General features: G+C 38.5%; 1 protein-coding gene across 1 annotated transcript in view; it reads left to right on the forward strand.

The window, feature by feature from the left end:
- Positions 1-17,135, forward strand: part of ZCCHC24 (zinc finger CCHC-type containing 24) — a 121,378-nt gene that overhangs the window by 14,595 nt on the left and 89,648 nt on the right. Inside the window, exon 2 of the mRNA XM_049809858.1 lies at positions 3,338-3,538. Coding sequence (XP_049665815.1) covers positions 3,338-3,538 — 201 coding nt within the window. The remainder of the gene's footprint in view (positions 1-3,337; positions 3,539-17,135) is intronic.

Consider the following 17,135-nt stretch of genomic DNA (forward strand, 5'->3'; position numbering starts at 1 on the left):
AACCCTTCTTAAAAATCCCCTTTGCGGCAGTGCAAACACTTAGTAAGGCCTGAATTGCTGATTTGCTCAGTTAAGTGCGCCAGACAAAAAAAACCCAAACCCACCCTGTTTTATGTATCTCAGCAATATTGATTCACCCCTTGTCTTCTACAAAGAAGAAATGGACTAAATCATCATTTGCTTTCATCACATTCATTACATGTTCCTGAGCTTTCGCTACTTGATCCAGGGGCCAGGAGGAACTTTCCCACCACCCTTATTGTATAACTTGGCTTTTTGGAAAGGCTTTTTTCCTCATCTCCTTCTGAAGAACTGGAGATTTCCACAGCTAGCAACAGGATGTAGCACCATTTGTGCTGGTGCTCTTTATAGCATCTTTCAAGTGCCAGATTGATGTGTTTTTCACATTGGCTCGGAGTTAAACTGATTTAAGACCATTTTCCAGGTCAGATTGGCAGGAACTGCTGAAGTGTTTTGCCTTACTCTACACCAGAAGGGGTGGGCTGCATCTTGGGATCTTCTAGGAATTTTCCTTAACGAATTCATTATTCTTTGAAGCACCAGTGATGTTGGCAATGTCCATCTCCTTTACTGTCATCTTCTGGGATGTTATATTTGTGTCAACACTGGGCCTCAAGATAATTATAGGGAAGTTTGTTTCATGGTGGCGTGCGTAGACTGGATGTTTTGGCGTGTCCAACTTTGGCACATATTGCACAAATGCCCTGCCAGCTGAACCAGGTGGCCACTTTCAGAGCCATGTGTCATGCTTTGGCCACAGATCCATTGGTGGCTGCTAAGATTATGATTTAGTGTCAGTACAGCCTATAGTGTGATGAGATCCTGGCCTTTGACAAGGCTTCTGGCTGCCGTGGTTAAAACAAACAAAAGTTTGTAAAGGTTTGCTGACCCAGTGGGCAAAACTGTAGTCATTGCAACCCTTACATTTCTGTATTTACCTAAAATGTGCCAAGAAGGGTTGATGGAGGAGTGAATTACATAATATCCAGTAATGGTGCCAGATTGCTCCCTTACAATGGGAGTAATAGCCCAGCGTAAAGGATACGTAATCACCATTGTTTGCCATATGTCCAATTCAAAGCCCACTGAAGGCAGCAGATAGATATGTTTTGTTTTGTTTTGTCACTGGGTTGGCCCTGGGGGCAGAAATAGCAGCCTCCTGACGGGCAGGAGTTATACATTCTACATCACCAGGGGACATTCCAAATTTGTGCAATGGGTAAAGAATTTGGGATTTCACACGTTTTGTGTGTCCATAGACCCACCCTTCTATAAAAGTCAGATAATAGGGAATTTGCAAAGTTACTGATGGGTGTAATGCATGTGAAGTGCTTTAAGAATCTCTTGGCAAGAGGGGCTCTTAAAAGGAAAGATTTTGTGTTATTCCAAGTGTATGTAAGAGAAAGTGGCTCCTAGGGAGACAAGAACTTCTTGAAGACCCTTAATTAATACTATTTTGGCATCCGTAGCACTTCCCCTTCCTTTTAACAATTTGTTGCCAAGAATTTCTCATTCCAATAGTGTCCAATAAATCCTAGAAAATAAATTCCAGTGACCATTGGAGGTATCTTTGGTTGCTTGATGGCTAAAGCAGCTAAAACCTTTTCATTAGCTTTTGAAATAGCTTTTTCTTTCAAAGTGTATGGATTTAACCCCTGAAACAAAGTGGCTGATTCTCCTCTCAGCAGCCAGAATATCTTGCACCAGCGTAGAACTATGCTGTGCTGCAGGTGAAATGATGGGTGTTTCAGTGCCAGGACAGGTGTGAAGTCCCCCATGAGATCAGACTCTACTCTGTGGCCCTTTGCATTGATCCTGCTGCCATGCACCAGCTTCAGCTTTGTAAGAGGGGTCAGTGGAGCTCAGCACATTGTGTTTGACTGTAGTGAGGGTGGGTGAAGTGGATTATCTGTATGGCGGTGGTCTGCCACTTAGGCTGAATTTTTATTTACAGTATACACCATCTGCTGTGGGACGGGATTCAGTGGTAGTTGGGACTCATCCAGGTAATTGTCCCTAAAGCTTCAATATGATTCTTTCAGTATGTGACTGTCACCCAGAAAATGAACTTAACTGTGCAGACATCCTGAATGTTTGAGATCTCCCAGATAAGTGTAATTCCATTTCAGATTTATTTCACTTCAATGCATGTCTTCACTATGTATATAACATATATAAACATATCAAAACATATATGACATAGATAAAGACTCCATTGAAATACTTGGATTTAATAGCAACTGAAAAACAAGGTCTCCACAGAGACACAGATTGGACCTCTTCTTACATCACTTTCCCATAAGCCAGCAGTAATTCTCTGATGCCAGGAGAATTACATGAGCAAAGCATTACTGTGAGGTGTGTCAGACCTAACATAGAAACACCCTGTGAAATGTCCCCCATCAATTCAGGGTGGAGAGGACTGTCAATAGTTGGTCCTGTTTCTACAGTGATTCATTATTATGTTACTTTTTTTTTTTTTTAAGTTGTTATTTACTTTTTAAACTCCTACGATGCAGTTTCTTTTGAGCCTTAACACATTAAAGTGAATGAATCCTTGTTATCTCCATTACAGAGATTAGCTATTTAGGTGATTATGAGTTTCCTGCTGTTCTAAACTACTGAATGGCAAATTAGGACCTCCTGATGTTGATTTGCGGATTGAGAGAGTGAAGATTGTATTGAGGTGAAGTACAAAAACTAGGTATTTACTGTTTATCAGGAAATGTTTAAATCACAGCAAGTTTCCCCTTAGAAAATCCAAGACAGATGTAGATCTGAATGTTTCTTGTTATTGTTTGAACACATGACTCTGTGTTGACTGTCTCATTAACTAGATTGGAAATTAAAAATTACTTTACTTTTTTTTTTTTTTTTTTGGTGTTCTTTTCATTTCCCTGACTTCAGTATTGTTTATGTAGGTAGTTCTGGACACAAAACCATTCCCTTTTGTGGGTTGTTCTTTCAGCTTTTTGCCTGCATATTCTAACCATACCATGAACATGGTATGATAAAACACAATAAAGCAGTCATTGCTTAGCGGAAAGGTTGAAGCTAAGTGAATCATGGCAAGCTCAATAGTTTCCTCAGCAGTGGGGTGGCCAGCTCCATTGCACAGCCTTCATGAAACCTCTTTATTAATGGCCTGTATATTACTCTCCTCAAACATGCAGCCATGTTCTTAATGAAATAAAATAAAAAAAAAATTAAATCACATTTTTTCTGCTATTTTTATGCTTCCCCTACTCAGATTAGTCTCAGAACAATACTTAATAGAGTACTATGTTTCATGTGACTTTTTTCTTTTCTTTTGCAGGCTCTGAACAGCAGTCTATACAAGAGTGCATCGCCTTATGGCTCTCTTAATAACATTGTGGATGGGTTAAGCTCCCTCACTGAGCATTTCTCTGACCTATCCCTTTCTTCAGAAGCCAGAAAACCCAGCAAGAGGCCACCTCCTAACTACCTGTGCCACCTCTGCTTTAACAAGGGACACTACATCAAAGACTGCCCACAGGTAAGGAAGATACAATATTCTGGAAAAATCTTCATGCAAATTCTAACCATTCCTTGACTTAGTAACACCGAATTTGACTGAAATAATTCTTTAGAGTGAGTAGCATTGAAGAAATATCTTGAGAAAGTGCCAAGCCAGCCATATGTTCTTTTAATCTATTCTTTATCACAATGCTGATGGAAAAAATATGCTATTTCATTTGCCTAATAAGCATTACAAAAGATATTAATCTAGGCACATGAATAAGTAGATTTTGGAAACTTTAAAAATGGCTACTATGTAATTTTCTATCACAGAGAGTGTGTAAAATACGTTTTCAACCAGCGCACTGTATAGTCAGTTTAGTAATGGCACTTAATAAAAATATAACAAGTTACATATGCTAAAGGAGAAGAAATTGTTACACTGGATGAGAACTTTGAATCAGTGTTGCAGTAACACAAGCTCCAAGGATTTCTGGTGCAAAATGTCTTTCATCTCATAGAAGAGGTTTGCTGTACTTGGCAAGATGTGATGGTCTTGGACTCCTAGAACTTTTTTGTAGTGGCAAAGCTGGCAATATTTATTTCTTTAGAAAAGAGGTATAAACCAGTGTGCACTAAAACCACTTGCCAATCTGCAAATTTTTTTTCTGAGGCTCCAAGCCACAGTGTGCAAGGTTTCTCCATCCTCTCAGGTTTCAGCTGGATGCAGTCGTGTTGCTGGCTTAAACTTTCACAACTCTAACAATATTCTGTGTAGAGTCCCAAAGAAATTGAAGTGCTGCCAATACTCTGGAAATACAGATGTGGACATTACCAGAAGCCACTTCACTACAACTTTAGCCTCCTACCCTCTTAATGTGTGACTTTCAGCAGAATTAATCTGCATAAAATTAACTGCAGTTAATTTGCATTTGAGGATGTCGGACATATATAAGCCAAAACACAGGTGAAAAAGCATCTGCCAGCTGAGCCAGGTCAGCATGAAATCCAGTCTAATGTCAGATGAGCTTTAATTGAGTGTATTCCTTCTGCTGTTATGTGTAAACTAAACTGTTTTCTTCATGGACTTTAGATATATATCTTTCTTTAATTCTGATGAAAGCTGTGGAATTAAAGTACATCTGCAGTCTTAGGCATGGCACTTGAAAATATTTTTACTTCATATTATTTCAATATACATTGAGTGACAGTATTCTTTAGGAAACTGAAATTTTCTTTGCTAGGAGATCAAAAATACTCTGGTTTGTATACTTCTGTGTTTAATGTACTCAGTTTAGCATGTTACAACAAAACGTAGAGATAGGACCGTGTAATACCATACATTACTTAACAAGGGAATTAAAACTACAACTACTAAATATGTGGCAGAGTAAAAGAGTGCTGCACTGGGGTAGGTAGATGTCTGTGCCACGCTGTGTAAGAAACCAAATGAATGCAACAGGTGTCTTGATGATCAATATGTGCAAGCTGCAGCTTACACAGATGGTCCCAAGTGAATGTATCAGTATTGAAGCAGTAATGCATTGTTTATTTCATAGGTATTTTTACAGTTTGAGGCACTAGGGATTAATAAACAGTTAAGGAAAATTGAAGACATACCCATATAAATCCAGGAGATGCAAACAAATTAAGAGTCCTTTAGGAATATTAATTCACTTGAAGTGCACATCCTGTGTAATTTTTTTTAAGGTTTCACTGGTAATGTCTTCAGTTTCTCTGTGAACCAGGAAATGAAAAGACTTCCTGCAGCGCATACTCTGTGGCTGGCCTATGAGCTAGTGAGTGAAGGAACACAGGATCAGGAGGCGTCTGCTTGTTCACTCATGCAGTCTTCTACAGTTACAGGCAGCCATATCATACATCCCCTTTTGTAAACTGATCAAGTTTTAGTTGGGAAGTATTTCAGTATTTTGCCCTTGCTACTGCTGATGTGGGAAGCTGCTCCGGAACCTTAGTCCTCTCCTAATTAGAAATCTTCCAATTTCCAGAATAAGTGTAACTCATGGCCACTTTATAGTCATTTGTTCTCCTGCCAGCATTGTCCTCCCCTGAAATAGCTCTTCTCCCTCCCTGGTGTTTATCTCAGGATGTATTAATAGACTGCAATCATATCCTCTCTCAGCATTCATTCTGTAGGACTAACCGAGCCAGGTTTTCTCAGTCTCCCCACAAAAAGTAGATGGACTCTCTATTCCCCAATCCTTCTCATGGCTGTCCTCTTGTGCTTTTCATCCCCTTGCACGTGCGTGACTACATGTATGTATGGCATCCCAGAACAGATCTCATCAGTGCCTTTTGCTGTGTATGCATGTATCTTTTTCTATAGATCAAAGTTTATGTTTCTTAAGGAACAGATAATATGAAATTAGTTCTGCTTTATTGGAGATTTCTAACACAAGCAAGTGTTTTATGGTCTAGTCAGTATGTAAGTGCTTTCTTGAAAAAGAGCAGACTTAAGTGTTCACAGAAACTTAAGCACTTCCCTTATGTTATCTAAATTTGAGGACAGATCTACGGGGGATGACCCTGTGTGCTCAAGTTATGTTCAAAACGTTGAAAGCATTATGCATGAAAAGGGACCACCAACGGCAGGATCAGGCCTTTGTCTGAAAGACCCCATTTGTTACCACTGCTTTTGACAATAACTGATTTCTTAATTTGAACATTATATGCATTACTTAATAGCTTAGATTTTGATGCTTAGTTTTGCTAGTGCTGTCAAAAATGAAAGTTGTTTTGCAAATCCTACCAAAAAAGGGCTGTAGCTATGCATTTTTAAAGTACTTAAATTTGGATAGAGAAAAGAGATAAACTAATCTGATTTGGACAAAATGCATATCAGTAAATCATACGGTATTTTTATTTTATTTTCATGTGACTGCCTAATAAGAAACAGATTTTGAAATTGTTTTTTTAATGGAGTTTTTCCTGCATAACAAAGAAATCATGTAACAACTTTGAGGCTTTATATCCTCCCTTAATTCTGCTTGTTATAAACACTGTAAAGATGTGTGTTCTTTTTCTGTTGCTGTAAAAGTTGATAGTGTACCATACTGATGAAAATACGTGTATCGGTTCAGATTTATATCCTAAGTGATCATTATATTCTAGGAAGTTAAATAATTATAAACAAAAAAGGCTAGCTTTAGTATTTGAGTACCTCAGGTATCTGCAGTTTGTCCAATATCCTGTCCAAAATTATCTTTTTGGGAATTGAAATGGGATTTAGCAAACTTCTATTATTTTAGCACATAGTTTGTGTGATCTGTAGTGACAGAAAGTGTGTTTTCTGTTTTAGAAACTACCAGAAATGAGAGCAATGTTATGGCTGCAATTCATCATTTCCAATTTGCCTACATTTGCAAAAATGGTTTGTTGCAATTATTATGTCTAGAAAAAACACAGCACTTTTAATCTTTAGTGTCATCTTTATAGCATATCTACATTTTCTCTGAACTAATTTTTGAGTTTCAGTGGCTTAGGAGATAACATCTTACTCATACCTCTCTGATGTTCTTTCACATACAGAACTCCCATTGACTTGAATGAACTGAAAAATGTCTAGAGAATAAAGGTTAAAAGCAGTGCTCTTAAACTTAACGTAGTGATGCTCTTAAATTGTCATTGACAGTGCCATCAAATATACAAAATACTTCTCTTTAAATAGCAAGGAAGGTGAGGAATGAGAGTACTTCTCCTCTGGTTTACTAGTGGTTAGTTTTGTGATATATAAAGATATATGTATATAGACTTATCAAAACTTTGTTTACTTATTTGTATACTCAAAGGTACTGTGCCAACGTATATCTTGCATATGCATGATAACCATAGGTTTTCTTCCCCTTGCCAGGACAAAGAATGATGAGTTCTGGGCCAGTAATAGTTAAGATATATGATTCTTATTTATCTAGCAGATATAGAAACTCATAGAACACCTTTTTCAAAAAGTTACATTGTCTCTTTTCACCCATTATGGCTGTAGTTTATATTTTTAAATTCTACAAAATATAAAAAGTGGGTTCGTTTGTACTATGCATGGCCTATACAAAATGAATCTTGTTCCTTTACAGTATAGGGATGTTACTGACATTACCACCCTTCCATGATGTCGTCACCCTAAACTCAGACCTATCATACAGGTTTAACATGCGGAAAGAACAGGGTAATGGGGTATGGTGTTAGATACAGTATATATGGAGATTTGTGAATAAAACACCTAGTTCAGGTTCTAAGAAGCTGCTGAGTGATTGAACCTTTGCCATGGTTCAAAATCTTCTTTGGAAAGGAAATATGTGGACACAGATCCTAGATCTCGTTTATTGCATATGTCATTCCTCTTGTTAATTTGGGCAGTAACGGATTAACAGCAAAGGCAGCAACAAAGTTTGTACTTGTAGAGGTCCAAGCTCAGAGCTCCGGCAAAGCATCTCTGTATTCAAAGTTTCCAAACTGACCTATCTTGTGTTTCTGCCAAGCACCAGTTCCATCCACTGGTCTCTCTGTCCTAACTTTATTCAAGTACTGTCAAATCCTTTTGTGAAAATATGTGCAGGCCTAGTCACTCAAAAAATACATGGCCCCAGCCATGTTTTTCTGAATGCTGAACAAGGAGACTGCTCTGATCTCTGTGCCAGTACCAGGCTCTCTGAAAAAATCTTCCTGACAATTCCTGTAAATTTCTACACAGGCAAGGAAGTCTCACATCATGGAGACTTGGTGGAAAAAAAAACCCAAACAGGCAAATATCTCCATTCTGCAGTCAAATCCCTGGTGCACTGCAACTATTTTGTCCAGTCCCTGGGAGATACAGAACTGTTACACAGTGTGTTTTCCAATTTTACACTATACTCATAGAGGAAAATGCATGTGCGTGCTCACAGAAGTACAGACATATTACCACAGACGTTAATGTAATGGTAAACAATATTAGCCTCATTTTGCACTGCATTTTTAAATCTGTGAATGAAATGTATGGCATGATCCATATTAATGAGGCCAACAGTGGGAGTCTTTCCATTGCCAACGGTGATCTTTGAAGCAGATCCTGTAAAACTAAAGTACCTTGAGAACACATATTCAAGGCAATGGGAGTAGTAGGTAATTACTGTGGCTGCTTGAGTTTGCATAGATTTGCTTTTGTGGTTTCATGCAGGATGTGGAAGAAATCAGTGTCAAGCTGAGTTTAATCCTTTCTTCTTAGTCCATAGCTTGGTCTGCCAGATCATGCTGCCCTGAAGCTGTCCCTCCCTGTGGTCAGATACAGTGGATCTTTGGCAGTAGAGTTGGCTCAGCAAGCAGCTATTTGGCTGCAAGATTGCAGCAACTTTCATGCCTGAAACATTAATCTGATTTGTCTTGTGCCTTATGGTTGTGCAAGTATCTCAAATGTCTGCAATATTCAAGGAGTCCACAGCTGTGCTTTCTCCAGGTACCAAAGGCTGGCTAAGATGGCAGTGAGGAACAAGCTGCCATCTTTACAAAGACAGATTTTACCTTTCTGGTTTTTAGCTTAGAGATGTTAATATTTGAAAAAAGCAAAACAAACAGAAAACAAACATAAACCTCTTGAAGTTTATTTTTTGTTTTAAGTGGAAGATGATGTTTCAGAGAGCTCTGGAATTAAAGGAGATCATGCACTTTGAAAAATTTTAGAATTTTCTTTGAAAATAATAATTTTTGACTGTTGCTACATTTTACAGTAGTCTTTTGGGTATCGGGTGATGGCTTCCAAATAAACACATCTTTTCTCCATTGAACCGAGTGAAATATCAGTATTGCTATTCAGTTATAGGATGAGGGGTCTCTCAGGAATCTGAAACCCTGTATGGCTCAACTTTGCAGGTTCCACCATAGTTTTTGATTAGAGTGTACTTGCTGGCATTTGGTCTGGTGCTGTATAGGTGTCTCTTGTTCATGCTTTAATTCTGTTGGCTTAGAGAGTTATTACTGACCTGACAGTGGAATCCCTGATAGGAGTAAAGCAGTATTTGAATCACCAAAATTAGTATTCCTCTTACACAGTTAAAGATGAAAATATGGGAGACATAATAAAAGAAAACAACAGCTAAACTCATCTCTGGTGCAGTAGCACTGATTTTAGTAAGACCCGTACTGAGAGAGAAGCTGTATGCCTGTATTACAAAGAGGAAAAAGCTGTTAAACTCTGCTATATGTTTTCAAACTGCATGTGGCACTCTGGGAAACAAATCTGTATATATCCAGTCCCTTGGTTCTCTAGCTTTGAAATACATTTTGATACATTAACCCTTTTTGTATAGTGCATTCTTCACCTAAATATATCTCTATAAAAAATTGTAATTCTTAGGTGTTCATTCTGTAAATACCTATGCACATACTAAACTTCCACATTATGACCATACTGGAACAATTTGAGGCTCTCAAAAGTCTTGTTTATATACACAACATACTACTTTCATTTATACATATTTTTCCACTCAGAACCTGCATAAAATTATTTTAGATGATTTGGACTTTGATATCAAATATACTACAGAATTTATTGCAGGTTTTTGGTTTGGTGTTTTTGGGTTTTTTTCTCACATGCTTGAACTTAGCCCTGCCAAGTTTTCTCAGAGTTTCTGAGATTAGCTGGATATATTTTCTCACATAATTTCTACTTTTATTATGAACACTTGCAGAAATCTTGTAACAAAGGTATGGTGGGCTGTAATTTTGTCTTACCCATTTTACCTCTGGAAATGTAAGCTGTTCAAGAGTCTGAAACATCAGAAAATACCCATTGTGCTCTGTTTTGGAAATTCTGAATAAGCTGTGCATATCATGGATTTAAACTATTTATCAGAGGGGCAGCTCTATATAAGTAGAGGGAATCCAAACAGCCCTGCTTTGAGAGCATGCTCCCAAAGTACTAGTTTTAAAACTGTGGCTATAATATGTGGCATTTATGTCCAGTTGTTTGATAAACTGGTTGCTTGGAAAGAAGATACTGAATCCTAACATACCAGAATAAGAGCAGTTAGATAGTGAAAAAGAAAACAGAAATATCTAGTGAACTGTGTCTGTGCCCCTTTCCTGTCTAGCACACCACTCAGTATTACATTCCCAAAAGTCTGGAAGAGCAGCCAAAACCAAACTCCTCCTTCAGCACCATCACTAAGTCATTATTACTGTGGTTCAGTCTTTATTACTGATACAAGTTCAAATTATTTTTTTTTCCGTGGGAAATGCAATGTAAACAGATGTGATAAAGACAAATACTCTCAGAGGGCATGCTTGCTTGGTCTTTGCAGTGACCCTGGAGTGGAATCTCATGTCCTGCGTGATGGTTACCAATGGACTGTGTGACAGAATTTGATTTCATTTCATTGAGGTTTTCCAACTTCTTTTTATTTACTTCTGAATTTGATTTGCATATTTACTATTTAGATAATTTCAAGCTGGTTGCACACTGGCAACAAGGTGGATATCAGGAAAAGAGTACTGTTTAAATGTAAACCGTTATGGATAACCTGGCATTTAAACTGAATAAGGTTTCAGCACTGTTAAAGCCTCATCTGGGTCCAGGTTGAGCACAGTAATTCAGGGAAGACTGGAGAGGAGAAAAATGGATTTAGTGTCTCCGAAATATGACTTCTGTTGAAAGACTGAAGAACCAGTGTTGTTTGGTCCCACAAAAAGACTCCTTAATAATTTGCAAATATGTAGAAAACTTTGCATGAAGGGCACAGTTTGTTTTCCAGATCCACAGCTAAAGAGTCCAGAGTACCAGACTTCAACTAGGCTGCTATTTGTAACTGTGAGACATTGAAATAGGGTGCTTGGGAAGGCTCCTGATCATTGGAAGACTTTCAGAACAGTATAGATAAACATATATCAGGATTTTCATGGGTGATCCTGTCCAGGGACAAGTGAGAGATCATCCCAAAGCATCTCCCAGCCTTATGTTTCTACTATTGTATGTATGCATACTAATAATACAACTCATTATCTTAAATGTACATAATTTATATTTAAAAATCATGCACAACAGACCAGATCCAAATCCTGTGCAAGCCACTGAGAGACTTTTATAAACTCCTTTGAAGTAGACTGAACATAGCTATTGCATTGGTCTAAATCTGAACTCTGTTTACTAACAATTTGGTATTTGGTTAGTTTGCAGTAAAACTCCTGATAAACTGTAATTAAGTGCTTAGCTTGGAAATGAATACTGCAAGCATTCCTCCTGAGAGGGAAAGTAAAGTCTGGTTTCCAGCCCTCCACAAGCCAATTTATAGATAAGGTAGAGAGAACTACCAGGTCAAAACCACACTAGTTTATCAATTCTTCATTTGCACTGATAAGAAAGGAGTAATGGAAGATTAAGTGAGTCATGTTTTCTCACTTTGTAAAAGTATTTTGGTTTAGTGTGAAATGTAGGTTGTGGAATTGCCATCCATGCTTGAAAGCGTTCAAGATTTGACTGGACAAAGCCCTAGGAAACCTGACCTGGACTCAGAGCTGGTCCTGCTTTGAGGAGGAGGTTGGACTTGGTGACCTCCCAACCTCCCTTCCAAATTTAATGATACTGTGATTCTATGATAATTAACTATATTTTCATGCTCTGCAATAAGAGATCACTGATTGTTTTTCAAGATGTCTGTATCTCTCAGCTCTAACGTCTACCACAATCCTTCCTCACTGTGCTTTTAAATAAAAGGCTCTTGCAAAATACAATACTGCTGAAACATGAAAGTTGAAGCAAACAGGCATTTATTACAACAATAATTCTCTATTATTACACAAATAGAGAAAACAGAAGACCCTAAACCTCGGCAGTAACACCTGTCAGAATGTCCGTGCACAAACACTTCCTGTAAAATTGTAGCTTCTTTTAATCTATATCTAGAAAGTCAATCAAATAACTTCTTTTCAAAAGGAGTTTTTCTCTACGAAAATGTCTGTTTCAACAAGGTGTTCAGCTGAAAAAGCAAAAGAGGTTGAAGTGGATATCTGAAGTGGAAGAAACCACTTTGCAATGGTTTTAATTTGTTTTGCGATGTTTCATAAGCTTCATTTACCCAAGTGAACATTTATATCTTGGTATTTCTGGTTTGAAATTCTCAAAATTTTCACATCTGCCAAATGTATCAATATTTCAACTCTCCTTCCCAGTTTTAAGAGAACCTCGTTTCCCTATTTCTCAGAAATGAAAATGCATTTTCTGATAATCCCCATGCCCAATTAAAGAAGGCCTACAAGGTCTGAGCAGAGGCTGGGATGGTGTCAGATAAACAGGGCACGCTCTGGCTGTTGAAGAGAAAGTGACTGTCAGAGAAGTCAACTGCCTTGTCTCTCCCTCCCTTTTCCTTTTAACTTACTGTACAGAGGAAGAAGCTGGCAAACACATAGCAAAAGCAGCGAAGAATGAGAGCAAATTGCTAAAGGTAGAGCAGCAGTTTCTGCTGGCAACAGCTAGCAGTGGCAGCTCAGCTTCTTGCTTTTCTGATTGTCCCAGGACAGTCTGTAAATTGTGAGGACGCAACTCCAACCCAGGGGGCCCCTCTCATTTTCCTGCTGTCAAGATGTACCTCTCAGTCTTGCCTTTCCCTCCTGTTGTGTCACTTCCGTCAAGAAATTAAGATACTAAGTGGAAATGGATTCCTCTTTCATTTCCCTGGAATAGCACAAGTATTGGTGTTATTCTTCTGTATCTGGCTTGTGTCAATAAATGTAAAACAAGCCTTATATATTTCAACATGGCCCCTTTGATAGCTATAAAAAGGTCTACTATGAGATGTGAACAGAGTTTCTCAGGTAACTGATGCCCATCTATGCCTTATGGGATTTTATATATCCTTCAGACTGGCTGAGCGAGTTAGATCAGAAGCAGGAGAGAAGGCAGCACTGCATAGATCAGGAACACAAGTCTTTGTGCTATACTGATGCATGGATGTCAGCCTCATGGACATCAAGCTCGGTGTAAGCCTACTGTAAACTTCGTTCCTTAACATTTTGTATTTTACACTAGAAATGACCTGTCACGTTACTGATAGAAGACTTATTTAGGGAGACATTTCCAAGGTTTGTAGGAGCTTGGTTTTTAAGAGAAAAATTCTTCTGCATTTCCTTCATGGGGCAGAAAAGCTAAAACGTTGGTGTAGTAATTAGAGAAAAGAAAGAATAAGAATTTCATTTCAGAGCCTTGTTGTGTCAAATTATTAGCTAAGGCAATAAAACCTGTAGACAGGCACTTAAGTTGAAACATTTGGGGATTTTAGCAGCAACAGCAGACATTTTTGAAATTACAGAATCTTGATGCCTAGTTCATCCTCAGATTTGTGTCTGTTTTTCCACAAGATACTTGCTACTCTGTTTCCAACTCATTCCCTGACTGTGCAGAAACATGCATAGGAGTACAGCAGCACCTCTTTAAGATCTTTTGTGTTACTAAGCCTGGTAAACAATTCCTTTTTCATTCTGCAAAGAGTGAGCACATTTCAACTCGACTTAGACATAGTCTCAAGCTGTAATTTTGGACATGCGTTCAGAGTAACACTGAACATTTCTCATGTTCAAGGGTTTCACATACAAAATACTGGTTTCAAGTCCATTTCTAATTTTAACCCGCGTTGCAGGTGTGCAACTATAGATAAAACTGTGCAACAGCCCAGACAAATCAATACTTTCACCTGAGCCAGCCTACCCACACCACCTGGCAGCCAAGAACACCCAGGCCAAGTGCACACTTAGCCCTGCCAAACACTACCCCGTGGGTCTTACATGGGTGAGGAAAGGAGACCCTCAGAAGGCTTCACGAGAGCAGAGATAACATCTGAGATGGTTTTATATAGCAGTCACTCCTAAACACCTGATTACACAGTTGAGGAAATTAGAAGAGCAAAAAATGGGGGAGAGAAAGGCTCCTTTCAAAGAAATGGCAAACAAAAAGAGCTTTACTAGAAGATCAAAGGAGAGTCATCATTAAAGTAGAAAGATGGCTTCAGTTTAAATAGTTTTAAAAACCAAAACTTAATATTAGTCATTCCAGACCTGCATTTTTTTTTTCTTAATGCAACTTGGAGCTCTGATACTTAAAGCATATTTCTGTAAATTCGGGTTAAGAAGGTTTAATAGATTAGAGCTAAATGACAAAACTGCACTGCTGTCTTCATCATTTTTAGCAAGAATCATGAAAAATTCCTCCTGTAATGTCAGCTGTCCCCAGGCCAGATTCTCCGTACACTTTATATGAGGGCAAACCACCACCAAAATGGTTGCGCTGCCTTTGTGCTGTGCTTGCCACTTCTCAAGATATTTATGTAAAACATGAGAAAGTGGAGAATCAAGCCCAGGAATTTTCAGCTTTCCTTGAAAATGGTTACTTATATAAATTTAGGGGTTCATTCGTATCCTAAGATTGTTACATGGCTGTGACAGGTGAAATACATATCCACCTGCATTTTACCTGTCACAGGCATATAACTTTTTCAGGATAGGTGATATCCATATCTCCTGAAATAGCAGAATGCTGTTACACATACAAAACTAAGCATACTCCAATTTTAGAGTGTGCTAGTCATTTTTGCATTAGTGACCGAAAGTTTCTATCAGTTTTCTGCTAATCTATGTATATTACACAGTTGTATCTTACATGATGTAATGTGGACATCAAACATGTAGGCTGAAGCTCTGAAGAGGGGACAGAGGCCTGTTTCAATGATGTATGAAGCTCTTGAGGTGACTTGCAGGGGAGTGTGAAGGCCTGACTTCCACGTTCTGCTTTTCTCTAATATCTGTAATCACTCTGCCCTCTCAGCTTTTCACCGGTTTGTAATTTTGTTTGATTCCTTATCCTAGACCCGTCTGATCTTCTAAAACATGACCAAAAGCTTCTTGTCCATCCCTCTTCCTCTGTGTGACTCAGTCACAAATGATACTTTGAGTCTGTTCATCTCTGCTTAGTGCCCTTAGAAGACAAGGATCTCTGACTAGATAGCATGGCACTCATGGTCTGAGAGCCAGAGGTCCTTGTGCACTGGCAAGAGAGAGGAAGGATAAGGTGGGCTGTAAAGATGGGTGTTGTATGTATGCCTGCAACCATCAGCCTTAGCAAAGAAGATGACATCTAACAGTCATCCAGAGGTTATTAGCATAACACCATGTACAGGACTGACAGACAGTTACTGCTTGTATTACTATTTCTGTTGTTCAGTAATTAAAGCTATGGTAACTAATAACTATTTAGGCTACTGCTAACACTCTTGTTAAACTTTAAAAAATTGTTTCTCTTGCTGGTATCATTTACAGCCGTCTCCTGAGCAACAAGTCTTAACGGTACTTTTATGGTTGGTTTGTGGTAAATTATTTCATTGCATACTATACTGAATCTGTATAAATGGAAGACAGGTGACACTTACTATAAACCTGAAAAGTGGTGGTATTAAAGTGAAACTATTGGAAAGGCTTTTTTTAAAAAATATAATGTTGACATATATAAATAATACAATGCTCTCCTCTATAGCTGCTTGAGGCACAATATATCCAATATTAGTGTAAGTGGGTACAGCTAATAAGGGTTGTACTGTTTATGCTGAGCTCACAACGTGACTCACATTTTGTGTTTGTTTGCGAAGTTGGAGAGGAGAATGGGACTTTTTTTTTAGCATTAACATAATTTTAACTCTCATCTGCTTTCTTCTGAGCTCCCATTTTTGATTCAGCACGCATGAGTCTGCTAATGAAGTCCAGATGTCAGACAAAAAAACAATAAGCTCTCCCACTCATCTGGTGGATCAGGTTTCTCAGAGATTGGAAAAAAAAAGAATCAGGAAAGATTCCTAGAATGTCTGAAACTTTAGATTTCAGTGTGTTTTCAGAGAGCAGAGGGCAGCCGGGGGATGGCTGAGAGGTAAAATTGATAGCAAGTCAAGATTCTTGGTGGAAAAGTGAGAAGAAATTGAGTGTTTATGTTATCAGTTACTCTGAGCCCTAGACAGATCTAGTATATCTGAAATTCAGTGCTGCTACTGAAAAATTACACTGAGCATCACAAATAGCAGTTCTGAGTCAGAAATAAAAAAAAAGTAATGTGATGTAAACTATTGTTTTATTCCTTGGCTTTGCTGTTTCAACATCCCCATCCCTCCAGAGACTCAGTAAACCTGGGAGGACATCAGCCCCCGGTTTACTTTGGAGGATTATTTGCAGAATCTCACAGCTGTGACTCCAGGCTTCCTCTTTCAACCCTCACCTTAAGGCTAACCCTAGTCCTAGGTTAAGCTGGACACAAGGTGCCCAAGCCCCTTCCAAGACCAAGACTTGTTGTCGGGGAACAAGTTTTTCACAGCCCTCAGCTTCTTTGGCAGCCTCTTTCCAGCCCAAATCCAACTGTAGCTTTAGGCCTTCTTCTCTCAACCCAAACCCTGACCATAAACCTAAGCTTTAGACAGAACAGTCCAGTCCTTCCTACAACTGAAGCTTTGTGTTTTTTCTTTCTCTCTACTATTTTTTGTTTCTGGAATGTATCATAATCCTTGACATTTATTACACCTTAGGCCAGAGAAGAAGGGGTCAGAAATTTCTATACCAAAAGACTTGGGCCGAGTAGCCAATTGGAAAAAGAAATTTGTTTCATTTTTAAAGGAAATACT

This window comes from Accipiter gentilis, chromosome 9 (assembly GCF_929443795.1).
Source record: "Accipiter gentilis chromosome 9, bAccGen1.1, whole genome shotgun sequence".
Taxonomy (NCBI): domain Eukaryota; kingdom Metazoa; phylum Chordata; class Aves; order Accipitriformes; family Accipitridae; genus Astur; species Astur gentilis.